Source organism: Annulohypoxylon maeteangense (assembly GCF_022496945.1).
Source record: "Annulohypoxylon maeteangense strain CBS 123835 unplaced genomic scaffold GGS22scaffold_5, whole genome shotgun sequence".
Lineage (NCBI taxonomy): Eukaryota > Fungi > Ascomycota > Sordariomycetes > Xylariales > Hypoxylaceae > Annulohypoxylon > Annulohypoxylon maeteangense.
The window spans coordinates 1216156-1239178 of record NW_025953252.1 but is presented as its reverse complement, the minus strand read 5'-3'; the positions used below and the strand labels follow the sequence as shown (position 1 = coordinate 1239178).

At 48.0% G+C, this 23023-nt stretch overlaps 5 protein-coding genes across 5 annotated transcripts; 4 read left to right on the top strand and 1 right to left on the bottom strand.

Moving 5' to 3' along the window:
• The first annotated feature begins 79 nt into the window (after positions 1–79).
• GGS22DRAFT_158759 (glycoside hydrolase family 5 protein) lies at positions 80–3277 on the top strand. Its single transcript, XM_047960691.1, has 3 exons — positions 80–885; positions 956–2206; positions 2263–3277. Exons 1-3 carry the CDS (start codon positions 499–501, stop codon positions 2932–2934), a joined length of 2310 nt encoding a protein of 769 aa, XP_047820645.1. The 5' UTR covers positions 80–498; the 3' UTR covers positions 2935–3277.
• A 1932-nt stretch (positions 3278–5209) lies between these two features.
• GGS22DRAFT_118028 (uncharacterized protein) lies at positions 5210–10727 on the top strand. The gene is made up of 2 exons (XM_047958146.1): positions 5210–10418; positions 10478–10727. The coding sequence occupies exons 1-2, from the start codon at positions 5569–5571 to the stop codon at positions 10599–10601; spliced, it is 4974 nt and encodes a 1657-aa protein (XP_047820644.1). The 5' UTR covers positions 5210–5568; the 3' UTR covers positions 10602–10727.
• Positions 10728–12191: 1464 nt separating this feature from the next.
• Positions 12192–13901, top strand: GGS22DRAFT_117922 (zinc-binding oxidoreductase CipB). The gene has a single exon (XM_047958145.1). The coding sequence runs from the start codon at positions 12480–12482 to the stop codon at positions 13620–13622; it is 1143 nt and encodes a 380-aa protein (XP_047820643.1). The 5' UTR covers positions 12192–12479; the 3' UTR covers positions 13623–13901.
• Positions 13806–16903, bottom strand: GGS22DRAFT_117907 (major facilitator superfamily domain-containing protein). Its single transcript, XM_047958144.1, has 10 exons — positions 16296–16903; positions 15918–16230; positions 15781–15857; positions 15670–15721; positions 15436–15610; positions 15363–15386; positions 15236–15307; positions 14682–15185; positions 14463–14623; positions 13806–14396 (listed from the first exon to the last, which is right to left on the bottom strand). The coding sequence occupies exons 1-10, from the start codon at positions 16550–16552 to the stop codon at positions 13989–13991; spliced, it is 2043 nt and encodes a 680-aa protein (XP_047820642.1). The 5' UTR covers positions 16553–16903; the 3' UTR covers positions 13806–13988.
• Positions 16904–19572: 2669 nt separating this feature from the next.
• On the top strand, positions 19573–22641 carry GGS22DRAFT_158736 (fungal-specific transcription factor domain protein). Its single transcript, XM_047960690.1, has 6 exons — positions 19573–20188; positions 20337–20483; positions 20533–20643; positions 20783–20993; positions 21059–21572; positions 21655–22641. Exons 1-6 carry the CDS (start codon positions 20140–20142, stop codon positions 22333–22335), a joined length of 1713 nt encoding a protein of 570 aa, XP_047820641.1. The 5' UTR covers positions 19573–20139; the 3' UTR covers positions 22336–22641.
• The last annotated feature ends 382 nt before the right edge of the window (positions 22642–23023 follow it).

Genomic DNA, 23023 nt, shown 5'->3' with positions numbered 1-23023 from the left:
ATCGGTTCATGGAGCTCATGAATATTGAGTTGTCAGACGGCTAATGGCGCTGTCCATTTGCCTTAAACCTTCTTCCCACATTCTATCGGCGTGCTCAATGTCCAGTATCTGCCATCCAGACGGCTTAAACATAAACATTTGATATAACTAATTCCCAGTACTATATCAAGTAGAAATCTCGATTATAAAACTCCTCGTTTCTCCCGATTATACCTCCCCATCTCCCGTACTAGTTATTGTACAATACAGTGTTTACAACCTCGAATTCTCCCACATCCGCACAGTATAATTACTGTGAATATCCCCAACAGTGAATCCTTGCACAGACGTCATCGCCGGCTTATTAGGTTCGGGGACGTAGTAACATCCGTGTTCCGGGTTATGCATCCCTAGATACGTACCATCGGTCTGGAATCCCACGACAGCATTTCCCTAAGAATTTCGTCAATCTATCGACAACCTGCTTGCTTGGGACTCTCATTTTCCGGACGACTCTCTATGGCTTCCTCACTACGATTAATTATTGAGGATGGTCATTTCCAGGACGCGTATGGGAGACATGTCTTGCTAAGGGGCATCAATGTTGCAGGTGATGCTAAACTACCAAGTCAACCCGATGTGCCTTCGCATGTCACCCAAGATTTCTTCGACGGTGATAATGTTAAATTCCACAGCCGACCTTTTCGAAAAGAAGACGCGCACATACACTTTTCTCGTTTGAAACGCTTTGGATACAATACTATTCGCTATGTCTTTACGTGGGAAGCCATCGAGGCTGCCGGGCCCGGGAGGTATGACGAGGTTTGGATTCAGCACACGATTGATGTTTTGAAGGCGGCTAAAGACTACGGATTTTACATATTCATGGATCCTCATCAGGATGTTGTACGTGCTTCCAATTGGTTGATATGTAAATGGAGTAAGCATAAATATACTGACTATAATCGTTAACTAGTGGTCGCGATATTGTGGCGGATCTGGGGCCCCTATGTGGACGATTTACGCCTGCGGACTGAATCCCCAGAGCTTCGCCGCCACCGAAGCCGCCATCGTACACAATACGTATCCCGACACCGAGAATTTTCCAAAAATGATATGGTCGACGAACTATTACCGACTAGCAGCAGCTACGATATTTACGCTCTTCTTCGCCGGTCGAGATTTCGCCCCGAAATGTATAATAGATGGCATCAATATCCAGGACTATCTCCAAGGACATTTCGTACGTGCTTGTAAGCATCTAGCGAAGCGTATACACGAAGCTGGTGGTATTGAAAATGATATCGTTTTCGGATGGGAGAGTTTAAATGAGCCGGGCAGAGGGATGATTGGACACGTCGACTTAAGCGTCATCCCAAGTGAACAGCAGCTCAAAAAGGGGTCATCTCCAACTCTTTGGCAGGCTATCCTCACGGGGTCCGGACGAGCATGCGAGGTTGATACATGGGATATGGGAGGCTTAGGTCCATACAAGACCGGGCGTGTTTTGATCGATCCTCACGGCGAGCAGGCATGGTTGCCGGCGGATTATGACGAGTCTCGATATGGTTGGAAACGAGATCCCGACTGGAGATTAGGTGAGTGTCTCTGGGGCCAACATGGGGTGTGGGATCCATCTACGGATATGCTTTTACGAAAGGACTACTTCGAGAAACACCCGACTAGTGGCGATAAACTGGACTTCCACACTTTTACAAACACATACTTCATGGCATTCTATCGCAAATATCGGGATGCTATAAGGGATATCCACAAAGATGCGATTATGCTTTGTCAGCCACCAACCCTAGAAGTGCCCCCAAGCATCAAAGGCACCGAAGATGACGACCCGAGGATGGTTTACGCGCCCCACTACTATGATGGCATCACGCTCATGACCAAGAAGTGGAATCGGACATGGAACGTAGACGTTTTTGGAGTCCTTCGTGGCCATTACTGGCACCCGGCTTTCGCTATTAAGATTGGCGAGACGGCTATCCGAAACAGCTTCAAGGAACAGTTGGCGGCTATGAGAAAGGAAGGTCAGGACTATATGGGAAATCACCCATGTATTCTCACCGAATTTGGTATTCCATATGACATGGATGATAAAGGCGCCTACAAGACAGGTGACTATTCAAGTCAGTCCGCGGCTATGGATGCGAATCACTTTGCTGTTGAAGGCGCATTGATGGAGGGATATACATTATGGGTGTATTGTGCGACGGTAAGACTTCCTGCGATTTCCCCCTGCCCTTACCTGCTTGCTGACGCTATACTCAGAATGACCACCAGCGAGGTGACCAGTGGAATGGCGAGGATCTATCCATCTTTTCCGTTGATGACCAAACTTTGCCTGTTTCCCCTCTTCCACCATCGCCTAGTCTCAACCGGTCAACTTCTAGTCTCGCGAAATCAGTGGCTACCAGGAAAGAAGTCGAGGATGAAACCTCGGTCACTCCCGGCAATTTGAAGCGTGTTCTGACCAACCCCTCAATCGCGTCAACGCCGACAAGTCAAAACCCCGAATTGACTAACGCTCCTGGATATCGTGCCGCGGAAGCTTATGTTCGTCCTGCACCGATAAGTACGAATGGGCCAATCATAGATTATACCTTCGACCTTAAGAATTGCGAGTTTGTTATGGAAATTGAGGGAACTGCGGCCCAATCTAACGACTTTCCCACGACTGTGTTCCTACCCGAATATCATTTTCCCAAGGATCAATGCACAGTGGCTGTTAGCTCCGGTAAGTGGGAGATCAGCACGGACGACGAAGAACGCACATGGATCCAAAAACTCCGGTGGTGGCATGGTGAGGGCAAGCAGAGCCTAAGAGTGAATGGTATAGTACGGCCACATAATGCCCTGGCTGGCACGGCCGAGGAAGCTGGATACCTGCAGCAATGTCAGGAATCCTACATGTCCAGCTTTAAAGATTGCATCGTCATGTGATCAGCGTCATGGTTATGGAAGTATACCTACTATATGTATTTAATTACTTGTGCGAGTTTTGCGGCTAAGATCTGCGATGTCGGTTGCTTCGAGTACCTATACCACCTAGGTAGGTATTCGTCTAGCTTGGGGAACGATCATAAAGGTGTTAGGGGTTTTTGGGTTGCACGACTTCTAATGTCAGGCATGTAAGACGAGGGGATAATCTCGATCAAGACAAATTAAACTGCATGTCTCTATGGTCCCGACGCTTTCCTGCAAGGAACATCAGACACCTAAGTCATCAATGTATTGAAAATCGGCCCCCAACGGTGAACCCCGAAATGTCTAAAATTGTAGAGCTAGTAGCAATCATAGACACGTGGATGGAATTTGCGAGAAGCTAAAGACGCAGGAGGTGTTTTATACGTCGTCTTAGCTTTCGATGTAGTGGCTCAGCTTTACTTGAGCCTCATGAAGACTACTACCATGAGATCCTACGACCCAAATCTGATGCTTCCGCGATGTTACTAGGGTGTTCCTTTCAGATTCGGTGTTCCTCAGAGTTGGCTCCTTTGGTGTTTGATAAAAAGGTCTAAAAGCAACCATACTTCATTTAAATCATCCAATTCATATTTAATATTCTACTTTAAGGGAAGATCTGCCGAGTATCTTTGATATTCTATGCTAAGCAACTCTATGAATTATGTAGGCTATAACGGTACCGGCTCCTAGGTATGAGACAAGATCCCAATGGCTACTTCTACCGAAGTCTCGGGATACTTGTCATGCCGATCTAACCCGTATTGGGGTTAAAACCATGTCGCATTGCTGCAGATGCGGGTGCTTCGCTCTAGGACTGGACCAAATAGGAGAGAGGGCAGAGAGGGTTGACGAATGCAATGCATCCAGCACATCAAGCAAATAGAATGATGCGCACGTCCCGTCCATCTACCTATCAGCCTATCCGCTCTCCTGATAATTGCCAACTTGCAGAGTTACACAATCCCAAGATGGTTTCTTACGCGTCTTCTCGTTGGCAGAATGGGCGATGGTGGTGTGTAGTGATGAATAAAATGATAGTGATGATGTTCCATAAAGGTAGGTAAGTAATAATATGAAAACCTCGTCCAATCCTCTTCTTCTAATTGAGACAAATGGCTTGCGTGCTTTAATTTCACAAATTTGCAAATTTATAAAATTTTGTTTTCTTTCTTTTCCGTTCACCGATGAGAAAACGAGATGAGGGACGAGAGTTAGTGACACGAAGAAGGGGATCTCGGATTGGATATCTGACCAATTAAACCCACAATTCATAGATTGGGCTGATTGATGGAAATTCAATTGAGTTTCTTGTTAAAATTTTACCTCGCCCCTTGTAACGGTCTTCTTGTGTTTTTTTCTTACCTCATCTCCAATCATCTTCTTCTCATTTTTTAACTGGTATACGAAATAGGTAATCGTGTATCTCGCATTACAGATTCCTAGGCAAGTATGAAGGTAGTATTATTGTTATTTCAACATTGAATGTTGCAAGTTAGAAAACGAAGATGTTGTACATCGGGATATGTATACTTGTATCATGATTGGAACTAAACCCGAATTGTCACAATGATCTCCACCCCTCGCTACTTGTAAGCGCGTAGCCGCCGGGCTTTCACGCTACGGTAGGAAGGTACGACGTGGAGTGAGCGTTAGCGTAGAGGGCTTCCCCTGCGGAGCGGAGGCGACTAGTATTGGAACTGCCCCCGACTTTGTACGTAGCCCCATGTACGAAGCAGCCGTGTATCCCATATCCATGTAGGACCACCGACGTAAAACTCAAAACAACCTTGGAACCCTTGACGCTTCCCTGGCTTCCAAGGGTTTGCACCAAACAACTGATCTTCGTTCTTCGTTCTTCGCTCTTCCCAACGCTAGCATACTAAGACGCTAACACTACCCACTTTGCGCACTGCCTACACATTGCCCAGGTGCACACTAACGCTAAAATAACCAACTTCATAACTTCCCACTTAATAATATCTCTCCCCGCTAGAAGAGACGACGACGCCGAACACGACGAAAGACGATAGACGAACGAAGACGACGACGGTAGCTAATCCGATACATCGTATATCACAATTATAATCCGATACTATAATATCAATATTCATTAATTACCTAGTCATGGTGCCTGCTGTTATCGCTGTCGCTATTTTACCCAAATCGTGACCGGGGGTCTCACGCAGAGTTCTTTTCTATCAAAAGATATTCTGCCCTCCCCTTCATCCGAAAAACAATCTGACTCGAAAATCGAATTAATTCATCGATTGTTCCACTCTCCGATCGATTATCTATTTCAAGAACCAGATCGGAAGAGGCCGGTAACCTCTCGACCGTTCGACCATATCCGCCCGTCTCGGCCGACACTAGACGATCTTCTCGTATCGTGAAAGAAGCCCCATTGTTACAATCGCCTATTATTTCTATTGCTTAGTCTTGTTGTCGCTCATCACTTGACTATCACCTTTGAACCTTCATTGTCTAAACGATCTACCGAATCCTCGATCATAACCACACTTGGCGATCCCGATACGTACTTGGCTGTTTATTCGCAGCCGTACGCTCAGTTGAAGCGATCCATGCCGTGCTATTCTGTATCCTCTATCCGACATGTATTCCAATACCCAACAGAATCAGGCGCGGCCGTTTCAGGTGCCACCGCCTCCGCCGATGTCGCCACCCGTCGCTGGTCAACCCGGGCAACTCAATACTATGTTAAATATACCACCTCCGCCACCTAGATACCCGGGTGCCCCTTCAGCAACCGGCGGCGTCGTGCTGCCTCCACCACCGGGTCCTCCGCCAAACAGCGCTTTAGGTCCACAGCCTCCATGGCAAAACAACTGGGGCCGTACTTACAATGGGCAACCTAGCTTTGCGATCCCACCTCCGCCTGCGGGCGGTCCTGTTCCAACGTATAATCCGAAACTCCATTCTCAGGCTTCGAACGGAACTCTCTCCATTCCTCCACCCCCTCCACCGGCCGAGCTCATGTCGGGCACGTATAGATCTGGGAATGATGCGAATGAAGCGATGGTATCCGCGACGTACATACCAGGAGGTGATACCTACGGAGAAGGTGTCGGTATACCTGGTTTCTTCCCGGATGATTCGGCAACGCAGTCGACAGGCACAAACCAAAGTTCGTGGCCCTCTAGCCAGACTAGTAGCGTAAATACCATGAGCACCATGAATAGTATGACGATAGACGATCCCAATCGTGGGCTACTATACGCCAATGCGTTCAACAACCGAATGTTGTCGACAACCTCGAACTCTACAAATGTCCACTCCGAAATACCTCCCGAATTAGCGGCCAAGTGGCCGTTAGATCATGTATTGTTATGGCTAGCCGCGAACCACTTCTCCAAAGAATGGCAAGAGACGTTCAAGAACCTCAACATTCACGGAGCACAGTTCCTCGAGCTTGGTAGTCAGAAAGGCGGTCGTGGAAATTTTGGGATGATGCATCAGCTTGTCTATCCACGATTAGCGCAGGAGTGTGTCAATAATAATACCACTTGGGATCAACCCCGAGAAAGAGAAGAGGGGAAGCGGATGCGCCGTCTCATTCGAAGTATAGTCACTGGGAAACCAATCGACAGCGCGAAAACGTTGCCATCCCACGCCAGTAAAGAGTCACTTGCCAGTGCTCATGCACAGAGTGCTGGCACAGACGCAGAGTCTCCCAATACTCCTATCAAATTCAGCTCTAGCATCAGGGGGTTTTCCCAGTCTCGATCTACGACGATGCCAACTCTTAGTAGCACGATGAGCTCAGACTCCAACCACCGCGCTATGCTCAAAAATCTTGATATTGATAGCAGTCGTAAGCTAAGCCCAAGTTTGAGTGAACACGGGGATGGAAACTACCGAGCTGCGCTGCGAAGTGACAGTCCTGGGTCGAGTCCGAAACTATCAACCGCATTTCTACCCCAACCCCAGCCTTCGTCGGGAAGCCTATCTCCCTCGAGCAGATTTCATCACAAATCCAGAAATAGTACCGACTCTGTCTCTTCGAACGCAGCGATATACGGATCAGGTGTACCACCGGAAGCCGGTCAGCTTCTCCGAAATGGCATGAGTGGGATCGGGGATATGATCCATGCTAGTCGCGGCGATCGACGGTACAATGTTGATGGAAAGCATGCTGAAAATGACAATAGGCCTGGTTCTGCAGAACCGTCATCTGCGAGGGATAACAAGAGCTTCCTGAGCTTCTTAAAGAAAAAGAATAGGCAGAAAGACGATGGCTCATTTCCCTCGCCCGATGATGCAAATTCCCCTACAAGCCCTAATATGCTTAGGCCGCGATTTGGAACTCCCCCGCCAGAAGCAGTTCAAGACTCGGCCCCGACATTCAGACGTAATAAAAATGGGCCTAGAGTTTTTATCCTCATCACATTGGACAGATGGAACTATCGACTTTGCGACGTCACCGAATGTGATACAGCCTCCGACTTACGCTCTCACATCTCCATGCATCTAGGACTCTCTGATCCGAGAGGGTTTGAGATATTTTTAACTGAGTTAGGACGCGATACGCACGAGGAAGCGCTAGAAGATCAAAGCTTGTGGATTCATAAGCGCAACAAGGGCGATGCTCACGGTACTCTAAAATTCTTCATTAAGATCGGCAAACCCAGCAATGGCGGTCTCGCCCATCCAGCGGCACTGTCGCCCGGTTATCTAGCCCCTGGGTCTAACATAAACGAGGATGCTTACGCTCACCTTAATGGTCGTACCAGGTCAAGCTCATCACCTCCCACTTCGAGGACCAATACGATTTCAGCCGGTTCACCGCCAAATGACGCCGAACTGGCTGCCAAGGCTAACGAGTATCGAGCCGAAGTGGAAAAGCAACAGGCAGCTTATCTTGCTAAACGAAGGCAAGCCCTTAAAGAATCTTCTCCTCATGAAATATCTCCCCAGACTGGAATTGTCGGTAGGAATGTGGACTTTGACCACCCGCGTCTCTCACCATTTGAGGACAAGAAGCCGGATATCCTCTTCCCGCAGAGGAAAGCACCTGCGCCGCCAGTCGTTGAGACCGCTACCCTAATTAAGGCGAACTCGCTGAGTAAGAAGACAGGCCACAACATGCGGCCATCTCAAGGTAGTCTAGATGGATTTCCTAGTCCCCGGCGGCCGTCCACCTCGACAGGTGCGGCGAACCAAGGTCCATACCAGAATCGACCCGGCGGACCCCCCTCCCCGCCGGCAGGATCGGCCCTTGGCGCCTTGGTGAATATGGGAAGTGCCTGGGGCCGACTAGGTCGACCATCAACCGCAGTACCCCAACAACGGTCGGTATCACCCAGGAATACATCGGCACCTACGCCTGTACCTGCACCTGCACCCGCAGCGGAAATAGTGGAACAGAAAGGTAAGGGAGCAATGGCAAGCGTTGATTTTGGCGTGACAGCCTCGGGGCGTAGTAGTTCTCGGTCAAGGTCTGGTTCGCCCGGTTCTCTAACATGGGGCCGCGGTGACATACCATTCGTTGTCCCAGACTACTCTCCCGGAGGCACCCCGCTCCATGGCAACCGGGGCAAACCACAGCTAGATCCGATTACTAAAATGCGTGAAATAGCACAACGAGCGCCCTCTCCCGGTGATCTTAGCCCGAGCACGGCACGCCCCGCCCCAGGAGCCCCCGCCGGCCAAGGAAATCCTACAGGTCCCCCCCGCCGAAAATCCTACGGGCCCGATGTGGACTTTACCGAGACAGATGTGCAGTTTTCCAAGCCAGCAGCGCCTGCTAACCCAGCGAACGAAGAGTCAGGCGACGATTCGGACGATGGTTTATTTGCTATTCCGATGAGGGGGAGACAGCCGTCCAAGAAGTCGATACGTAAACAGCCGAGCCGCAACGAGACAAGTGTACTCGATAGCGACTCGGAGTCTAGTGATAGCAAGAGGCCGAACTTGAGGGTTAAGACTTCGAGGTCTAAGAAAGGTCTGTCGGTGACGTTTAATAATTCTCCAGGTTCATCTCATACACCTGATCTAGAGGACGACGATGGAAGTATCAGGAGCGGACGAGACTCTCACCGCCGCACACCAGGAACCCCGGGTTCGGATCAATGGCAGTCTGACGATAGCAAACTTAATCGCCGAAAGTCTTTCGTCGATCGTGGTGTATGGGCCAACCGTCCACCTCCCGAGGCTTTGCTTAGCAACCTTGATGCTTTCTTCCCGGAGCTCGATCTAGATCAACCTGTGTTAGATGAGAACGAATTACCCGTGTCGCCAATAAACGAGCAGGAGGAGCTCCCAGTTGGAAATGGTAAAGCACCTGCATCCTCTATGAATATCGAACCACTTACGCCCGCTACTGGAACTGGTACTACGAGATCGTCGGTATACAACGAGAGCGATACACTCGGATCGGACGAGTCTACTCTTAAGGCGCTAGAGCGTCCCCCTTCGATTGCTTCTGTTGCGACACGGAACATGCAGCGCTCCAGCGGTCTTGGCCGTATGAAGTCCATCCGAGAAGTAGCGCGTGGGGCTCATGAAGCAAACAAGCGATTTACTACAACCACAGCTAGCGGCGGAGCCGGGGCGTCATCGATGATCCAGCGCCGGAAGAGTACGAAGATGTTTGGTGCTAATGTTGTTCAAATTCGCCCCGAACGTGGGTCGATGATTGTACCACAAATTCCACAGGATGTTCTTCCGAAGAGGCAAACTACTTTCCGGTGGTTCAAGGGTGAGCTTATCGGCAAGGGTACATACGGACGTGTATACTTGGGTATGAATGCCACGACGGGTGAATTCTTGGCCGTCAAAGAAGTTGAAGTCAATCCCAAAGCCGCAGCTGGAGATAAAAATAAGATGAAGGAGCTTCTTAAGGCCTTGGATCAGGAAATTGACACGATGCAGAATCTAGATCACGTCAATATCGTTCAATATCTCGGTTGCGAGAGGAAGGAGACAAGCATCAGCATCTTCCTGGAGTACATTTCTGGTGGTAGTATCGGGTCATGCTTGCGCAAACATGGAAAATTTGAGGAGCCGGTGGTTAGCTCGCTGACTCGACAGACACTCTCGGGTCTAGCATACCTACACCGCGAAGGTATCCTACATCGAGACTTGAAGGCCGACAATATTCTACTAGATGTAGACGGAACGTGCAAGATTTCGGATTTTGGTATCAGCAAGAAGACGGACAATATCTACGGCAACGACAAGACCAACTCGATGCAAGGTTCGGTATTTTGGATGGCGCCGGAAGTAATTCGGTCTCAGGGCGAAGGGTACAGTGCAAAGGTCGACATCTGGAGTTTGGGGTGCGTCGTCTTAGAGATGTTCGCGGGCAGGCGACCCTGGAGCAAGGAAGAAGCTGTTGGTGCAATCTACAAAATCGCGAACGGAGAGACGCCGCCAATCACAGACGACGTGCGCGACACCATTAGCCCCTATGCTCTGGGGTTCATGTTGGACTGCTTCACTGTGTACGTGATTCCCGTCTACAGTTTAGTTACGTACGAATATTTTACTAATGAGATTATAGTGACCCTAGAGACCGCCCCACGGCCGAGCGTTTGCTAAGAGCGCACGAATTCTGCGAACTCGATACCGATTACAATTTCTTCGACACAAACCTTTACGCCAAGATTAGAGGCACATTCCAGTAGAATGCGCACTTAAAACGACGCATAAATGAGATGATAGAAAAGGCCTACATATACCCCATGTCGCGATTCGAGTCCCGGCTCGAAGCTGGATTTTTGGTGTTGTACAGAGAGGTAGAGAAGGCAAGATGATGATCTGCTTCAGCGTTGCAGGCTAAGCCAGCCTGAGGATTAATGGGCTCCTGGTACCACAGCATCGCGTCGCGATATCCCACGTAGATAAAAGTTAGTTGTGCGATGGTTACACGGTTAATTTTAGAACCCCGAGCAGCCCAGCGTCGCGCAGCTCTTGATAAAATACCTAGCACAGTTGGATATCGGACGGCTAGTTATTGGATATATCAACCTAAGTAAGATAACGCCGCGTACGACCTGGGGAAATGAGGGTGGTCGTCTGTATAGCTTGTATAGCTTCACTTTTAACATATTTTGTACGTCGAATATTCGCTCCTTCTACGACCTAGCATGGCGTTTAGAGGTGGGTGGGTTCTGTTGTGTTCTAGGTTAGGTACTAGGGTTCTTATAGATGGGTTGGGCGCTCTTCTTTTTTTTGGGTGCTGTGGATGTGTGAGTGTGTACCTACCTAGTATGTGTACCTACCTAGTATGTGTACCTACCTAGTATGTGTAGGATGTATATTGTGTGAATGTGAGTGTGTGGTTGTAGGTAGAGGCTGCTTGGGTGCACTAGGAAACTAGGAAGCTAGGAAGCTAGGTGGTCTATGAACGAATGGCAGAGGATTGGAGATTGTGATTGCTTTGGTTTGAGGTGTGTAGTGTGAGTATAATGTCATTGATGGCAGCGATGAATGACTACCTATTAGACGAGTAGGTACCTATTCTAACAGGCTTCCCTCCCTGTTGCGCCATGGAATGTTCCCTTGGAGTTACCCGTCAATCCATGATGTGATTTGGGTTAGTAATATCTTAGCTAAAGTCTTTAGGTTCTAGTATTACCTAGTACGATGATTGGAAGTTTACTATTTGGTAAGCAGACGTATTTCTCGTGGTCCGACGTCCCTGATGACCAATTCTACATCCGTTGAAATCAAGCCGCCCACGGTATCGGCAGAGACTAACTCCTGGGGCACGGAAACTTCGCGGAGCGAGGAATCGCAATTAACATAGGTTCGTGGGATGGTCAATGATCATGGCCAGTTATCTTAATAATACAGCACAAACTTCCCAGTACTAACAACACTTGTAAGCCAATGATATTAGATAATACGCGTGTTTAACATGCAACTGAGTAGCACAGTCGGAGTCCTGGGGGCAATTACTATTGGATGGTCTATCTTTGCACCGGCTTTAGTTGAATTGATGCCGGAGTTAACTTTAAGTCGTGAAGCGATGAGAGCCAATCGATGGCTTGAATTTGTCCAGATTAGGAAGTCTTAAGTCCGAGATCCCTGTTGCCCTGAGATCCTGAACTCGCTCCTTTGTAAATGCCGGCTTCACTAGGCTTGATATGGCTTGGTGTTGGGAGATCTTTAACTTCGAGCAACTTCGATCCACAATGTACCTTGTACATGTATATTCGTCAGAGAGATTTAAGGCATCTTCGACGATTTCGATGGCGATTTGGCAATATATCGGCGGTTATATATATGGTGAATAGCAGTCCTTAGGGAAAGGATTTTCTTGTGTCTCACTTAAAGATCTTAATATAAAAAGTACCTACTCATATTTGACATCGAATTGTCGACTTTACCCTAGCTCCTAGTTTGCGCTTTACTTCACATCGTTTTGTGGAAGTCTAGGAAGCCTTCATCTATCTAGGAATTTTCGTTGTTTTTTCACGTACCTAAAGATTTATAGTCAGTCAAACCTCGTTATCGAATTAATCACCTAAATTTCAGTCCTATACTACTTATTTATTACAATGGCTCCCGAAAACTACGCCGCGTACCTTGTAAAGGCAGGCGCGATACCTCTCGAAGTCAAGCCCGCGCCATACACAGCTCCCGGCCCCGATGAAATCGTTGTCAAGAATGCCGCCCTCGCTATCAACCCGGTAGACTATACCAAGCAGCACGGTGGCGACCAAATGTTCACTTGGATCACATACCCGCATGTTCTTGGAAGTGACGTTGCGGGAGAGGTCGTGGAGGTCGGCAAAGGGGGAAAAGCAGCGCAGTCATTCAAGCTTGGTGATCGTGTGGTGGGCTTTGCTGCTAGTTTGGACAAGCGCTCTGCTGGCGCTCCTGAAGGTGCATTCCAACACTACACGGTACTACGGAGTCACTTGGCAACTAAAATCCCCGACGACTTATCATACGAAAAAGCCTGTGTTCTCCCGATGAGCATATCTACCGCTGCTTGTGGCCTCTTCATGAAAGAGTACAACGCCTTGGAATACCCGACATGGCCGCCTAAGTCTCACGAACAGACACAGAATGCAGTGTTCATCGTGTGGGGTGGTTCAAGTAGCGTTGGGTGCAGCGCTATTCAGCTCGCCAAGGCGGCAGGATACGAGGTCATTGCGACGGCATCGCCGAAGAATTTCGGGTTAGTAAAGGAGCTGGGCGCTTCGCATGTCTACGATTACCATGACCCCGACACAGTCGCCATGATCATCGCAGCGTTAAAAGACAAGACGTGCGCAGGCGCTATCGCGATCGGCATCGGCTCTCTAGAAGCGTGCATCGACATCCTAGCCGCGGTCCCGGGCAACGGGCGGAAGTTCGTCGCGCAGACCACCGTTCCGATCAACCCTGCGACAATGTCGAAGAACTTCCTGAAGATGATGGGGGTGATGCTGGGCTTTCTGTGGTGGAATGTTAAGATCGCGCTGAGCTCGAGGTTCAAGGGCGTGCAGACGAAGTTCATCTGGGCCCCGGATGTGATTGCTGAGGATGTCGGCAAGATGATCTATCAGGACTTCTTGCCGAAGGCGCTGGCGAGTGGGAAGTATCTTGTGAAGCCTGAGCCGCAGGTTGTTGGGAAGGGCTTGGAGTTTCTCCAGGAGGCGATGGATACGAATTTGAAGGGGGTCTCTGCGGCGAAGGTTGTGGTTACTCTGTGATTTGAGATTTGGTTGAGGTCCCTTGCATTGTTGGTTAGTATTTTGGCTTTTTGATTAGATTATACCACCATTTTTGTTGTTTTTTTGTACAAATCAACTCACATGTATTGCTGTGATGCACTATTGTAAGGAGTGCGTGTGATCTTGCTTACCTACCTGGGACCTACCCGATATATTATAAAAGAGGTAGGACGATGATATTCATTGGTTCATGCATAACTTCAGATATAAATAGATGAAATACGAGACGCTTGTATGGCGTGTGAGAGATATTACGATTTCCTGTACCAGTGCCTGCTTCGTTACCCGTTTCCCTAAACGCCAATTATGATGCACCCATGTCGTCTTTAACCTGTCATATCATCTTTATTCCTGTTTCGGACCCTCGGTAGGCTCATGTGAATCCGGCTCGTTAGATTTCCTGCGAATATTTTCCCAGGTGAAGCACCAACCCACAAAAAACGGCGGTACAGCAATGCCAGCGGTGAAATACCAGACGCGCTGTAGAGCCATCGAGTATGCTAAAAGAACGCTCTCTAATTTATCTGGCCCTATGGCTTCATATATGGCCTCGGACGTCGTACCGGCGTTTAAGACAAGAGATGGGTCGACACCTGGGGCATACTGTGGTATTAGGGTGACGAGGCTGTTGGTGAGGATAGTCTGCCCCAGGGCGACCATCACGGCCGCACCGAAATTCTGTAAGAATACTAGGGTTGACATTGCGCTTGGTATCATATCTTTTGGGAGACTGTTTTGCATTGCAAGAAACGGCTAGGATAAAGATCGTTAGTGATTCCTCAACCAAGTTCACGTCAGGGGTTAAGGAGAGGAACCTACGACAGCCATAGTCAAGCCACGGCCAGCTCCCATTATTATCTGAAACCCAATCCAATGGCCCGTGGGGGTATAAAGTGAGAAAAGACTTAAAAGACCGCATCCAACTGCATTAAGAGCGGTGCCCATGAGGATGAACGGGGGAAAATACCCAATTCTTTGAACTATATCCTAGTTAGGGATTGCAGCAGACCTAAGTATCAATGGAGAACATCAACTTACCTAGACCCCCTGATATAATCCCAAAGATCATTTGCGCTAGAATGTTAGGTAGAACAGCTACACCACTCATAAATGGTGACTTGGCGAGCACGGCCTGGAAGTAGATAGGCAGGTAGTAAGCTGTCAGGTAGACCGTCCCACCCATGAAAAACCCAGTCGCACAACTAGCCCATACGACGCGGGTTTTGATCATCGAACGCGGTACCATGGCATTATCTCCCCGATAGATGTCCCATGATAACCATATTATGAAGGTTACTCCCGCACCGCAGAAAAGGCCAATAATCTGCGAACTATCCCACCGGTACTGATGTCCACCATATTGGAGCGCGAGAAAGAACATTATGGCTGCCGGTGCGAAGAGAATGAATCCCAGAAGATCGAAATCCATAACTGCGTGTCTGAGTACTTGACGTGCGTCGGGCTTCTTAATATGATCTGGGATGTGGATGAGGACAATTATCAATCCTACAACGGCGCCGATAGGGAGATTGATATAAAAGCCTAAAACGTGTTAGGGAGTCAAGATGGTATTATATTGAAGTATGACCTACACCATCTCCAAGTCACGTATTCAGTAAAGGCGCCGCCGATGATTGGACCGAATGCGATACCTAATTGACCAACTACAAGCATCTCGTTAACGTCCGCGATTCATCTATCGGGAGCAAATCGACTTACGGCCCATGAGAATGCCAACAACAGCTTTGGGTTCGGTCAGTGGAATCTTGTTCTAGAGCTGAAGGTAAGTTACCTGGTTGGCGATACGGCGGGACGCAAGAGTTGAGAATGATCAAAGCTCCATTCAGGAGCCCCGATCCACCTGCTCCGGCAATCGCCCTCCCGCCGATGAGCATGGCCGAAGATTTCGCTGCGCCGCATACTACGGATCCGATTTCGAACAGGATAAGGTAGACAAGAAACGACCACTATAAAATGGCGTAAGTTGGAGCCTCTTGGCCCGTTCATTGGAATTGGGAGAGCATACCTTAGAGTTTAGCTTGGAGTAAATCTTTCCACCCAATGGCTGCAGTGTTGACCTTATCCCCGTCAGTTGTGGCTGCTTATTAGCATCGCGGGTGCAGGATCGAGTACTTACGAGATGAGCTGGTAAGCGCTGGCATACCACCCAACATCTAACAGGGAATGGAACTCGTCGGTGATATAAGGGATTGCCTGTTGGGCTTCGTCAGTGTGTGGCTTGTTTCAAGCGGTGGGTGTTGCAACTGCACTCACGGTCGCGAGAATGGTGTTATCCAACATTACAAGGAAATAGACAACCGTGAGTGCGATCAGTACCAGGTACAACTTGGCGCCTTGGATATATTCCTCATCTTTCTGGTTGACCAGTATCGGGCTTGACAGACTATCCACTTTCTTGTGTCCTGATGCTTCTCGGGGGGTTCTTTCGTCGCCGCATTCCTTGAATTCGATGCCGTGAGCTTCTTGGCTTTCGGTCTCCTTGTCAGACGTTTTCTGATCTTCGGGCTTGGTATCACAGGCCAGTGTTACTTCGGAAGCTTTCGCGTCGATTTGGTGTTCCCCGGGTCTTTCGACGATTAGATCAGGTGCACTATGTGACTTCAAAAGTAGGTAGATCAGGTTGTCACTAACTGCGGTCTATCTATAGTTACGCCATGCTCTTCGGCGACGATATTAGGGATCTGGTGTCCCGTGTTCTCTATGCTAGGAAACTGCTTCTCCTCTGATCTGTTCAGGGTCCGATGAAGCTCGTTTTGTGACGATGATGAGAAGCTGGCTATGGTTGTCGCAAACGACGGCATATGCAGTATCTGTTGGTTTTCATCGGGCCTTATGTTAGAGGATTCCTGATTCTCGACGTGTGACAACGAGCTAGACTGGCTTGCCATCCCGATAACATGAATATAGATACCTCTAGAATTTGATGAAAAGAGGAAGACCCTAGTGAGTTACTATCGCATGGCGCCCATGTCGCCGATGACATCTAATACCTGGCAACATAAACATGCTAGCAATGAAGTACCTATAAGCTTAGGTATCCTGATGTCTTTCCTCTTTCAGTATTTATCGGCCCGTGTCTTCTAAATATTGATACGTGCATGTACTTGTACCGTAATACCGGAACATTGGCTAAAAAGGAATAACTGGCGATGTAGATGTTCAATATTGTGGCGTCCCTTCTGTGTTATGATAATTTTGTAGATAACGATTGCCTTATAAGAGGTCGAGTGAAAAGGTCATGCTAAGAGTCCAAGTCATTGTTTCTCAGTGACATTATTCGATTCCTCGCTCAGGCAGTTTGGGGGCTCTATTTTCCTTGCCAGCGTGCCCCGACGCAGATCCAGCGGCATGCAGGCGCCATCATCCGCCCTCGGCGCGCCACTAATGATCCTTGCGCTGCTCAATATCGGGTACCTGGCTTCTGGTTCCTCTTACCAGTGATGCGATTGTTTGCCTGGGAGACACCCAAACTTGTCATATTCAGCGTCATTGTGAATTATCGGGATGACTTCCCGGGGATTCGAGGGCTTTCGCCGTCCTGTCGAGCACGTCTTTTAATTGAGAACTGCAAGCAGAATCGACTTGGGGATCTAACAATATTGTCGGATGTCGGGGCAATTCAGGCCAATGGCGGTAGTGATTGACTCAAAATCGTGGCTTCGATCAGCAGTCGTTCGGCGCATGTTCCACCATCGAAGCCCACCCAGGCAGCTACCCAGGTAGCTAGGTACCAGGAAGTAGATAAACACCTCAAGGTATGCTACTTCGGTCTTCATCATACGCCACATAAAGACGATATTTCGTGGTCCTTCAGCAATGTGATGACCTCATGAGTTAGAGTTAAGGTGAACCCTACTCGCATTCCCACTTTGTGCCCAAGAAGATAGACGGACTTACGGTACTTTATGCATCGACCAAAATACCAGTCATGAAAGTGAGTCAAGTTGAAGCTGCATCGTTCTTCCAGATGTAGGCTGTGCTATTCAAAGGTTAAACGCGCATAAAGACCGAGGTAGAAGCATACCTACCTAGCCAGCTAAAATCCGTCGTGAAGAGTCGAATGCTCACTAAGGGATAGAGGATAATACTTAAGTGTCCAGAAATATAGGTATTCAACGACGTCAATCCATTAGTTTCACCCATCGCAACCACATGTACCCATACGCGTTCGGAGTAGATAGATGTAAAGATAACATGCTTAGTAGGTCCTAATGCTAGAATCAAACGCGATTTTGTGGGGCAGCACGGATCAGTTCGAGGCCATAGCATATAAAACTACCAGGAATTTGGGTTCCTGACCATTTCTCACCTCGTTATGAACAACACACGCAATCTGGCAGCCCAGTCAGCACAGAATACTGCAGTACCTACGATCTGGCAGAGAATAGACCTATTAAATGCCTATTTTGGGAAAGAATATCTTTACCGCTACCACTAGAGACACCATAACAGGTGCTGAGCTTTACTGTCACGTTTCATGTTACTTCTAAGTCTTCTCTAACATGCTCGCCGATCCCATCGAAGTGGTTTCTCGATTCATTGGGTCGCCTGGTTCCCACCTATCTAGGTACGTTGCGCCTAGATATCGGAGTGAGCGACACTATATTGAGACGTACCTATCATCCCCTTGAGTGAGTTATTGGCTGTCCAACAAGATACCTCCCTGGGCACCTGGCCATTCGTCAGCTGTAGCGAATGGGTGATGAGGAAACGAGGCTCTCCGCGTCGAAATTGCTGCATGGCGTTCTATTGAGGCGGCTAGCTTGAGTTGAAACTTCGAAGTTTAGTGATGACATCAACTATCGGAAGTTCGTCACCTGGGAACATGCCGACCCAAAGTTGTTTGCTACCATTCAAGATGGCTGCAGTTTCACCGAGGCTGTGAGGGTGTATGAGCCATGTGGTAAAGATTTCTTCGGTTGAATGGAGAAGAAGGCGCCGAGACGCATCTTGCAGGATGATATGCAACCTACCAGCCAGCTCAGTTCATTGGACGTGGCGGTATGATACCTACCTGTCTACCTACCAAGTTAGGTAGGTAGGCGTTCGCGCGCGTTTAGGTATAGTTCTTATGCCACAGACAGGTAGATCATGGTCATATTTACCATGATAGAGTTTCGGATCTTCGTCCTGGTACCAACGGTGCCCACCACGCCTTTATATTTCTCTGTGTTTGAACAGAGCAATACTAGGTACCTAGGTATTCCACACATAGGTAGCCTCACTTGAACTGCTTGATAAGTTGCGATCATTCAATTATATACAAAATTCTACGTCTATAGAAAACTTCTCATGGATATCTAGTATAAGACATTAGCTAGGATATGATTAGAGAGAAAAGACAATGACTCACTTTCTTGTGTGATCAATCAATGAAATGATTCACTTGGTTGCTTGGCTGAGATCTGCGTCAGACCTTCTAGGATTAGTTGCATCCCGGGCATTACAGTCCCAACACAACGGTTCTGTCAGATCTTATTGGTTCGAGAGTTAACTAAAATGATGACCGTGCTCGCTACGGATGGATCCGCTATGGGTCCTCTCCATTGCTAGGTGTGATCAAGAGCTTAATCTAATTCACGAACTGATCGACTGTCTTAGTTTAGATATTGGGTCTAGTCAGGTAACTTCACTCTTTGATATATGACAATATCTCAACCTATGGTTTTATAAAGAATACATATGGACCTGGATTGATATATCCAAGGCTCTTACCAGGTCATTCCTTGAAGCAAATTGGCGGTGCATGAGATCGGATGTCTTTTTGCCGATTCTGCGCGAGACCGCCTAAAGGGCTTTCTTCATGAGCCTTATGTCGGTAGTCGGAACAAGAATGCAGGGTATCAATGCTACTACCCTTCGATCACCAGGATGGTTCCGTTGCAACCTCCATCAGATCTCGGATCGATGAGTGCATTCCGGGCTGAGAAATATGGGATATACCGGCTCCAAACATATCAGACGCGCGGGATACTACGAAAACACGAGCGTCGGGAAATACAGGGGACTATGCAGCCCATGCCGTTGACCGTTACCAATGCTGATCCTCAAGAAGATTGGCCACATTTGGCCCTGAAGTGAACAGTTTGGGTATAGACCTGATGTAAAATTCCCACTTGAGTAATGGCGTATCCAGGAGCTAGCTGACTTCAATGAAAACTTTTCCGATGTGGAAAATCTCGTTAAGACAATCACTTGGTTTGTAGAGAGTCACTAACAGGCTCCGAAGTGGCGTAAGCAGCCAGCCCTTTCTTGCTCTTGGCAAAATATCCTTTAATCCTAACGAATCTCTCGCCGTGTCGTTGTTTAATGGCTTATCAACCCCCTCGAAGTCGGTTGTTTTACAAATGGAGCTACTATTTAGCAACAAGCACGATATGAACTTACCTATGAGATAAGCTTCAAAAAACTTTCATTCTTTTGACATCATTCAAATTTGCTTGAATCGCCGAGTCTTTGAGGTAAACAGAACGCCATGTATGGACGGGCCGAGCCACGTCAGCAACCTGGATATGCCTGTGAAGGTAAGTTCGAACGTCTCAGCCCTTGGCAACACAAGTAAGAATCGGCGCATGACGCAGAAAAGAAGGAAGAAAACCCGAGGATCTAGATCAGATATTCTATGACAACGTCTCATTCAGACCCCGATACTAATTGGATGAAACCACAAAGAATGCCGTAAGAAAAAGCTTCGGTGCGACAGGCAGCGTCCACAATGCGGTGCATGCGCAAATGCTCAGATTCAATGCGAAGTAAACGACCGTCGTGTACCTCGCGGTCCCAAGAAAGGGAGCATAGGTGCTCTACGTAGTCGTATCGGTATGTGATCTCCAGAAAACATCGCTACTAGTGCTAAATGTCAAGGTAGTAGCACTCGAGCGCCGTCTCTCCACATCACAAAACGAGGACGGCGATGGACAGGAACTCAGTTTGACGAGTGAATCGCCAGTAAAAGAGAATGCCTCAGCTCAGTTTCCTTGTATGTGCTTAGGGCTTACTACCTCTTCCCCAACTTTCCCCTGTCAGACAATCATTCAGCTCCGGCACATCTGAGACATCTTCAAGAACGGACTTTGCTTTCTTCTAGTGTCGAGGACAGTATCTCATCGTCATCGCAGTGCCAGACTGGGACATAACGCAACATGAACATCCGTCAGGTAACTCGATACCTCTGGCTTGGGGACCACCGCCAGATGGCTTGCCTCGTTCTCCGCTACTATTCCCCGATGTGTCGGTCTTACCTACCATCGCAGCATCCTATCCGTCACCGAAACAGAGTCCCCCTTCCATTGGCGATGTTTATGTACCAGATCTCGCGAAAGCTGACTTGTGGGTTACTCTACTTACCTACCTACGGGTACAATTACGGTTATCGGGGCTAACTCTACCTACAGGATACAACTATATTTTGATCGTGTTCAACCAATTATTCCCATCCTTAACAAGCCGAAAACTTTCAGATGGATGAATGACAGTCATAATATGAGCGAGGCACAGCAATGCCTACAGTATGCTATGTGGACGTCCGCTACCGCCTTTTCGAGCCAGTTCAGTGGGTTTCAGGAGACTATGTACGCCAAAACCCGGTTCATGCTTGATCAGCTAGACTTAAGTGGCAATGACGCTTTAGTCTGCCATATAGAACATGTTCAAGCGTGGATTCTGATCACTTTCTACGAGTTTTCTAGAACGAATTACCGTCGCGGTTGGCTTAGCGCCGGTCGAGTATTTCGTTTAGTGCAATTCTTAAGGCTCTACGACCTCGATAGCCCTAAACCCTTAGGAGCAGAACACGAGGAGGACCCGATTTCAATAGAAGAGAAGAGACGCACTTTTTGGATTGCCTACTGCCTTGACCGGTTTATCAGCGTCAGCGAGGGCGCACCAATGACGTTAAGCGAGGAAGTGGTGAGTTCTAGCCTCTCATAAGCAGCAACGCGACAATCTCGAGGTCACTGCGGGGGCAGTCACTGACTCTCAATCTTAATAGGTCTATACACGTCTTCCATGTCTGGATATTGATTTCCAGAGGGGTCTTGTACCACAGGAGTGCTTCCTCGCAGAGACCATGTCTTCTGCAGAAATAAGACCATATGCGCCACTAGCGGAATGCGTCATCCTGGTTACAATCTGCAGTAGAGCGCTATCCCATAAGCAGATATACACGATAGAAACACTGTACAGCAATATTCCCCTCGATTTCGCCTCGAGGCACGATTGGTTAGACGGCATGCTGACACGCCGGCTGAATAATCTACAAGCCAACTACCCCTCGATAACTGTAGCTGAGAACCCCATGATTATCTTCTCATACATGGTTGCTCACGCAGCCGTCATCTATCTATGTCGGATTGTTGAGTCGTTATCGAGGAATGACCAAAACCAAACTGTGGTATGGGAATTTCAAGAGCGCGGATTCTGGGCAGCCCAAGAAATTGCTCGCCTGGCAAAGGAGCATGAACATCTTGGCTACTTCAAGGCACACACATTTATGCCTCTTACGATCTACTTAAGCGCAACCAGACTTGCGAAACACCTCGAGATCCGAAAAGGCGACCTGGAAACGAATCAGGCTCGGGTCGTGGAGAATTCACTTCACATCTCCATCGATGCATTGCAGAAGCTTCAGTCTGTGAACAATCTCGCCAACTACTATTTACAACTTTTGTAGCCATTGGTAGTTGGTAGTATACACTCCTAGGCTGGCCATGGGATGATGATAGGTATGCGCCCCGCCCCACCGTTTCTTGAAGACGAATGGGGGTTGAAATTGGTATATCCCCGTTGGAGCACATGCGAGTCTGCGAGCAAAATCAATTGACATTAATCATATTGTCCCTAGAATATAAACTTGGATAACTTGAAAAGTAAAATTAATTAAACAAGCAGTAGTCGTCATTCAATGCAATAAATTTTAACGTGCGCGTCCCTTTGTATGCCCCATCATAATCGAGTATTTCTCATCAACACCACTACCTAAACATCTGTAGAATGCGTCTGCAACAGTTCAGGTATTAGATACCAGTCTAGCTCTCAATACGTGGGTACCTATTTGGATATAGTCATTGAATAAATCGGTAATTTAATAGAAAACTACCCTAAATGGCCAATCTTTACCGTAACATCTTGAAGTTTCAGAGATATCCCTCTGCTAATTCCTGTCTATAAACTACATCAAAGATAGGTATTCTTCTTTCATCAAATCTTAACATGAATACTCTAACAACAAAACTCCATAGAATATGCATGCTCCTCTCTAGTGCCTACTTGTTGAACATATGAAAAACCATGACGACGTGGCTGGTGATTTGCAGTAAGGGGGTTTTCCTTCTTTCGATATAAATCGGAAATCTCCGAAC

What these genes read in the sequence shown, in the direction of transcription:
- GGS22DRAFT_158759 (XM_047960691.1), top strand. Translation starts at nt 499, where the DNA reads ATGGCTTCCTCACTACGATTAATTATTGAGGATGGTCATTTCCAGGAC. An exon ending in TGGATCCTCATCAGGATGTT is followed by an intron (nt 886 to 955) that starts GTACGTGCTTCC and finishes ATCGTTAACTAG; the next exon opens with TGGTCGCGATATTGTGGCGG. An exon ending in TATGGGTGTATTGTGCGACG is followed by an intron (nt 2,207 to 2,262) that starts GTAAGACTTCCT and finishes CGCTATACTCAG; the next exon opens with AATGACCACCAGCGAGGTGA.
- GGS22DRAFT_118028 (XM_047958146.1), top strand. Translation starts at nt 5,569, where the DNA reads ATGTATTCCAATACCCAACAGAATCAGGCGCGGCCGTTTCAGGTGCCA. An exon ending in ATGTTGGACTGCTTCACTGT is followed by an intron (nt 10,419 to 10,477) that starts GTACGTGATTCC and finishes ATGAGATTATAG; the next exon opens with TGACCCTAGAGACCGCCCCA.
- GGS22DRAFT_117922 (XM_047958145.1), top strand. Translation starts at nt 12,480, where the DNA reads ATGGCTCCCGAAAACTACGCCGCGTACCTTGTAAAGGCAGGCGCGATA.
- GGS22DRAFT_117907 (XM_047958144.1), bottom strand. Translation starts at nt 16,552, where the DNA reads ATGGCAAGCCAGTCTAGCTCGTTGTCACACGTCGAGAATCAGGAATCC. An exon ending in TGTTGGCATTCTCATGGGCC is followed by an intron (nt 15,308 to 15,362) that starts GTAAGTCGATTT and finishes AGATGCTTGTAG; the next exon opens with TTGGTCAATTAGGTATCGCA. An exon ending in GATTATATCAGGGGGTCTAG is followed by an intron (nt 14,624 to 14,681) that starts GTAAGTTGATGT and finishes ACTAGGATATAG; the next exon opens with TTCAAAGAATTGGGTATTTT.
- GGS22DRAFT_158736 (XM_047960690.1), top strand. Translation starts at nt 20,140, where the DNA reads ATGTATGGACGGGCCGAGCCACGTCAGCAACCTGGATATGCCTGTGAA. An exon ending in ACCTGGATATGCCTGTGAAG is followed by an intron (nt 20,189 to 20,336) that starts GTAAGTTCGAAC and finishes GAAACCACAAAG; the next exon opens with AATGCCGTAAGAAAAAGCTT. An exon ending in TGCTCTACGTAGTCGTATCG is followed by an intron (nt 20,484 to 20,532) that starts GTATGTGATCTC and finishes ATGTCAAGGTAG; the next exon opens with TAGCACTCGAGCGCCGTCTC.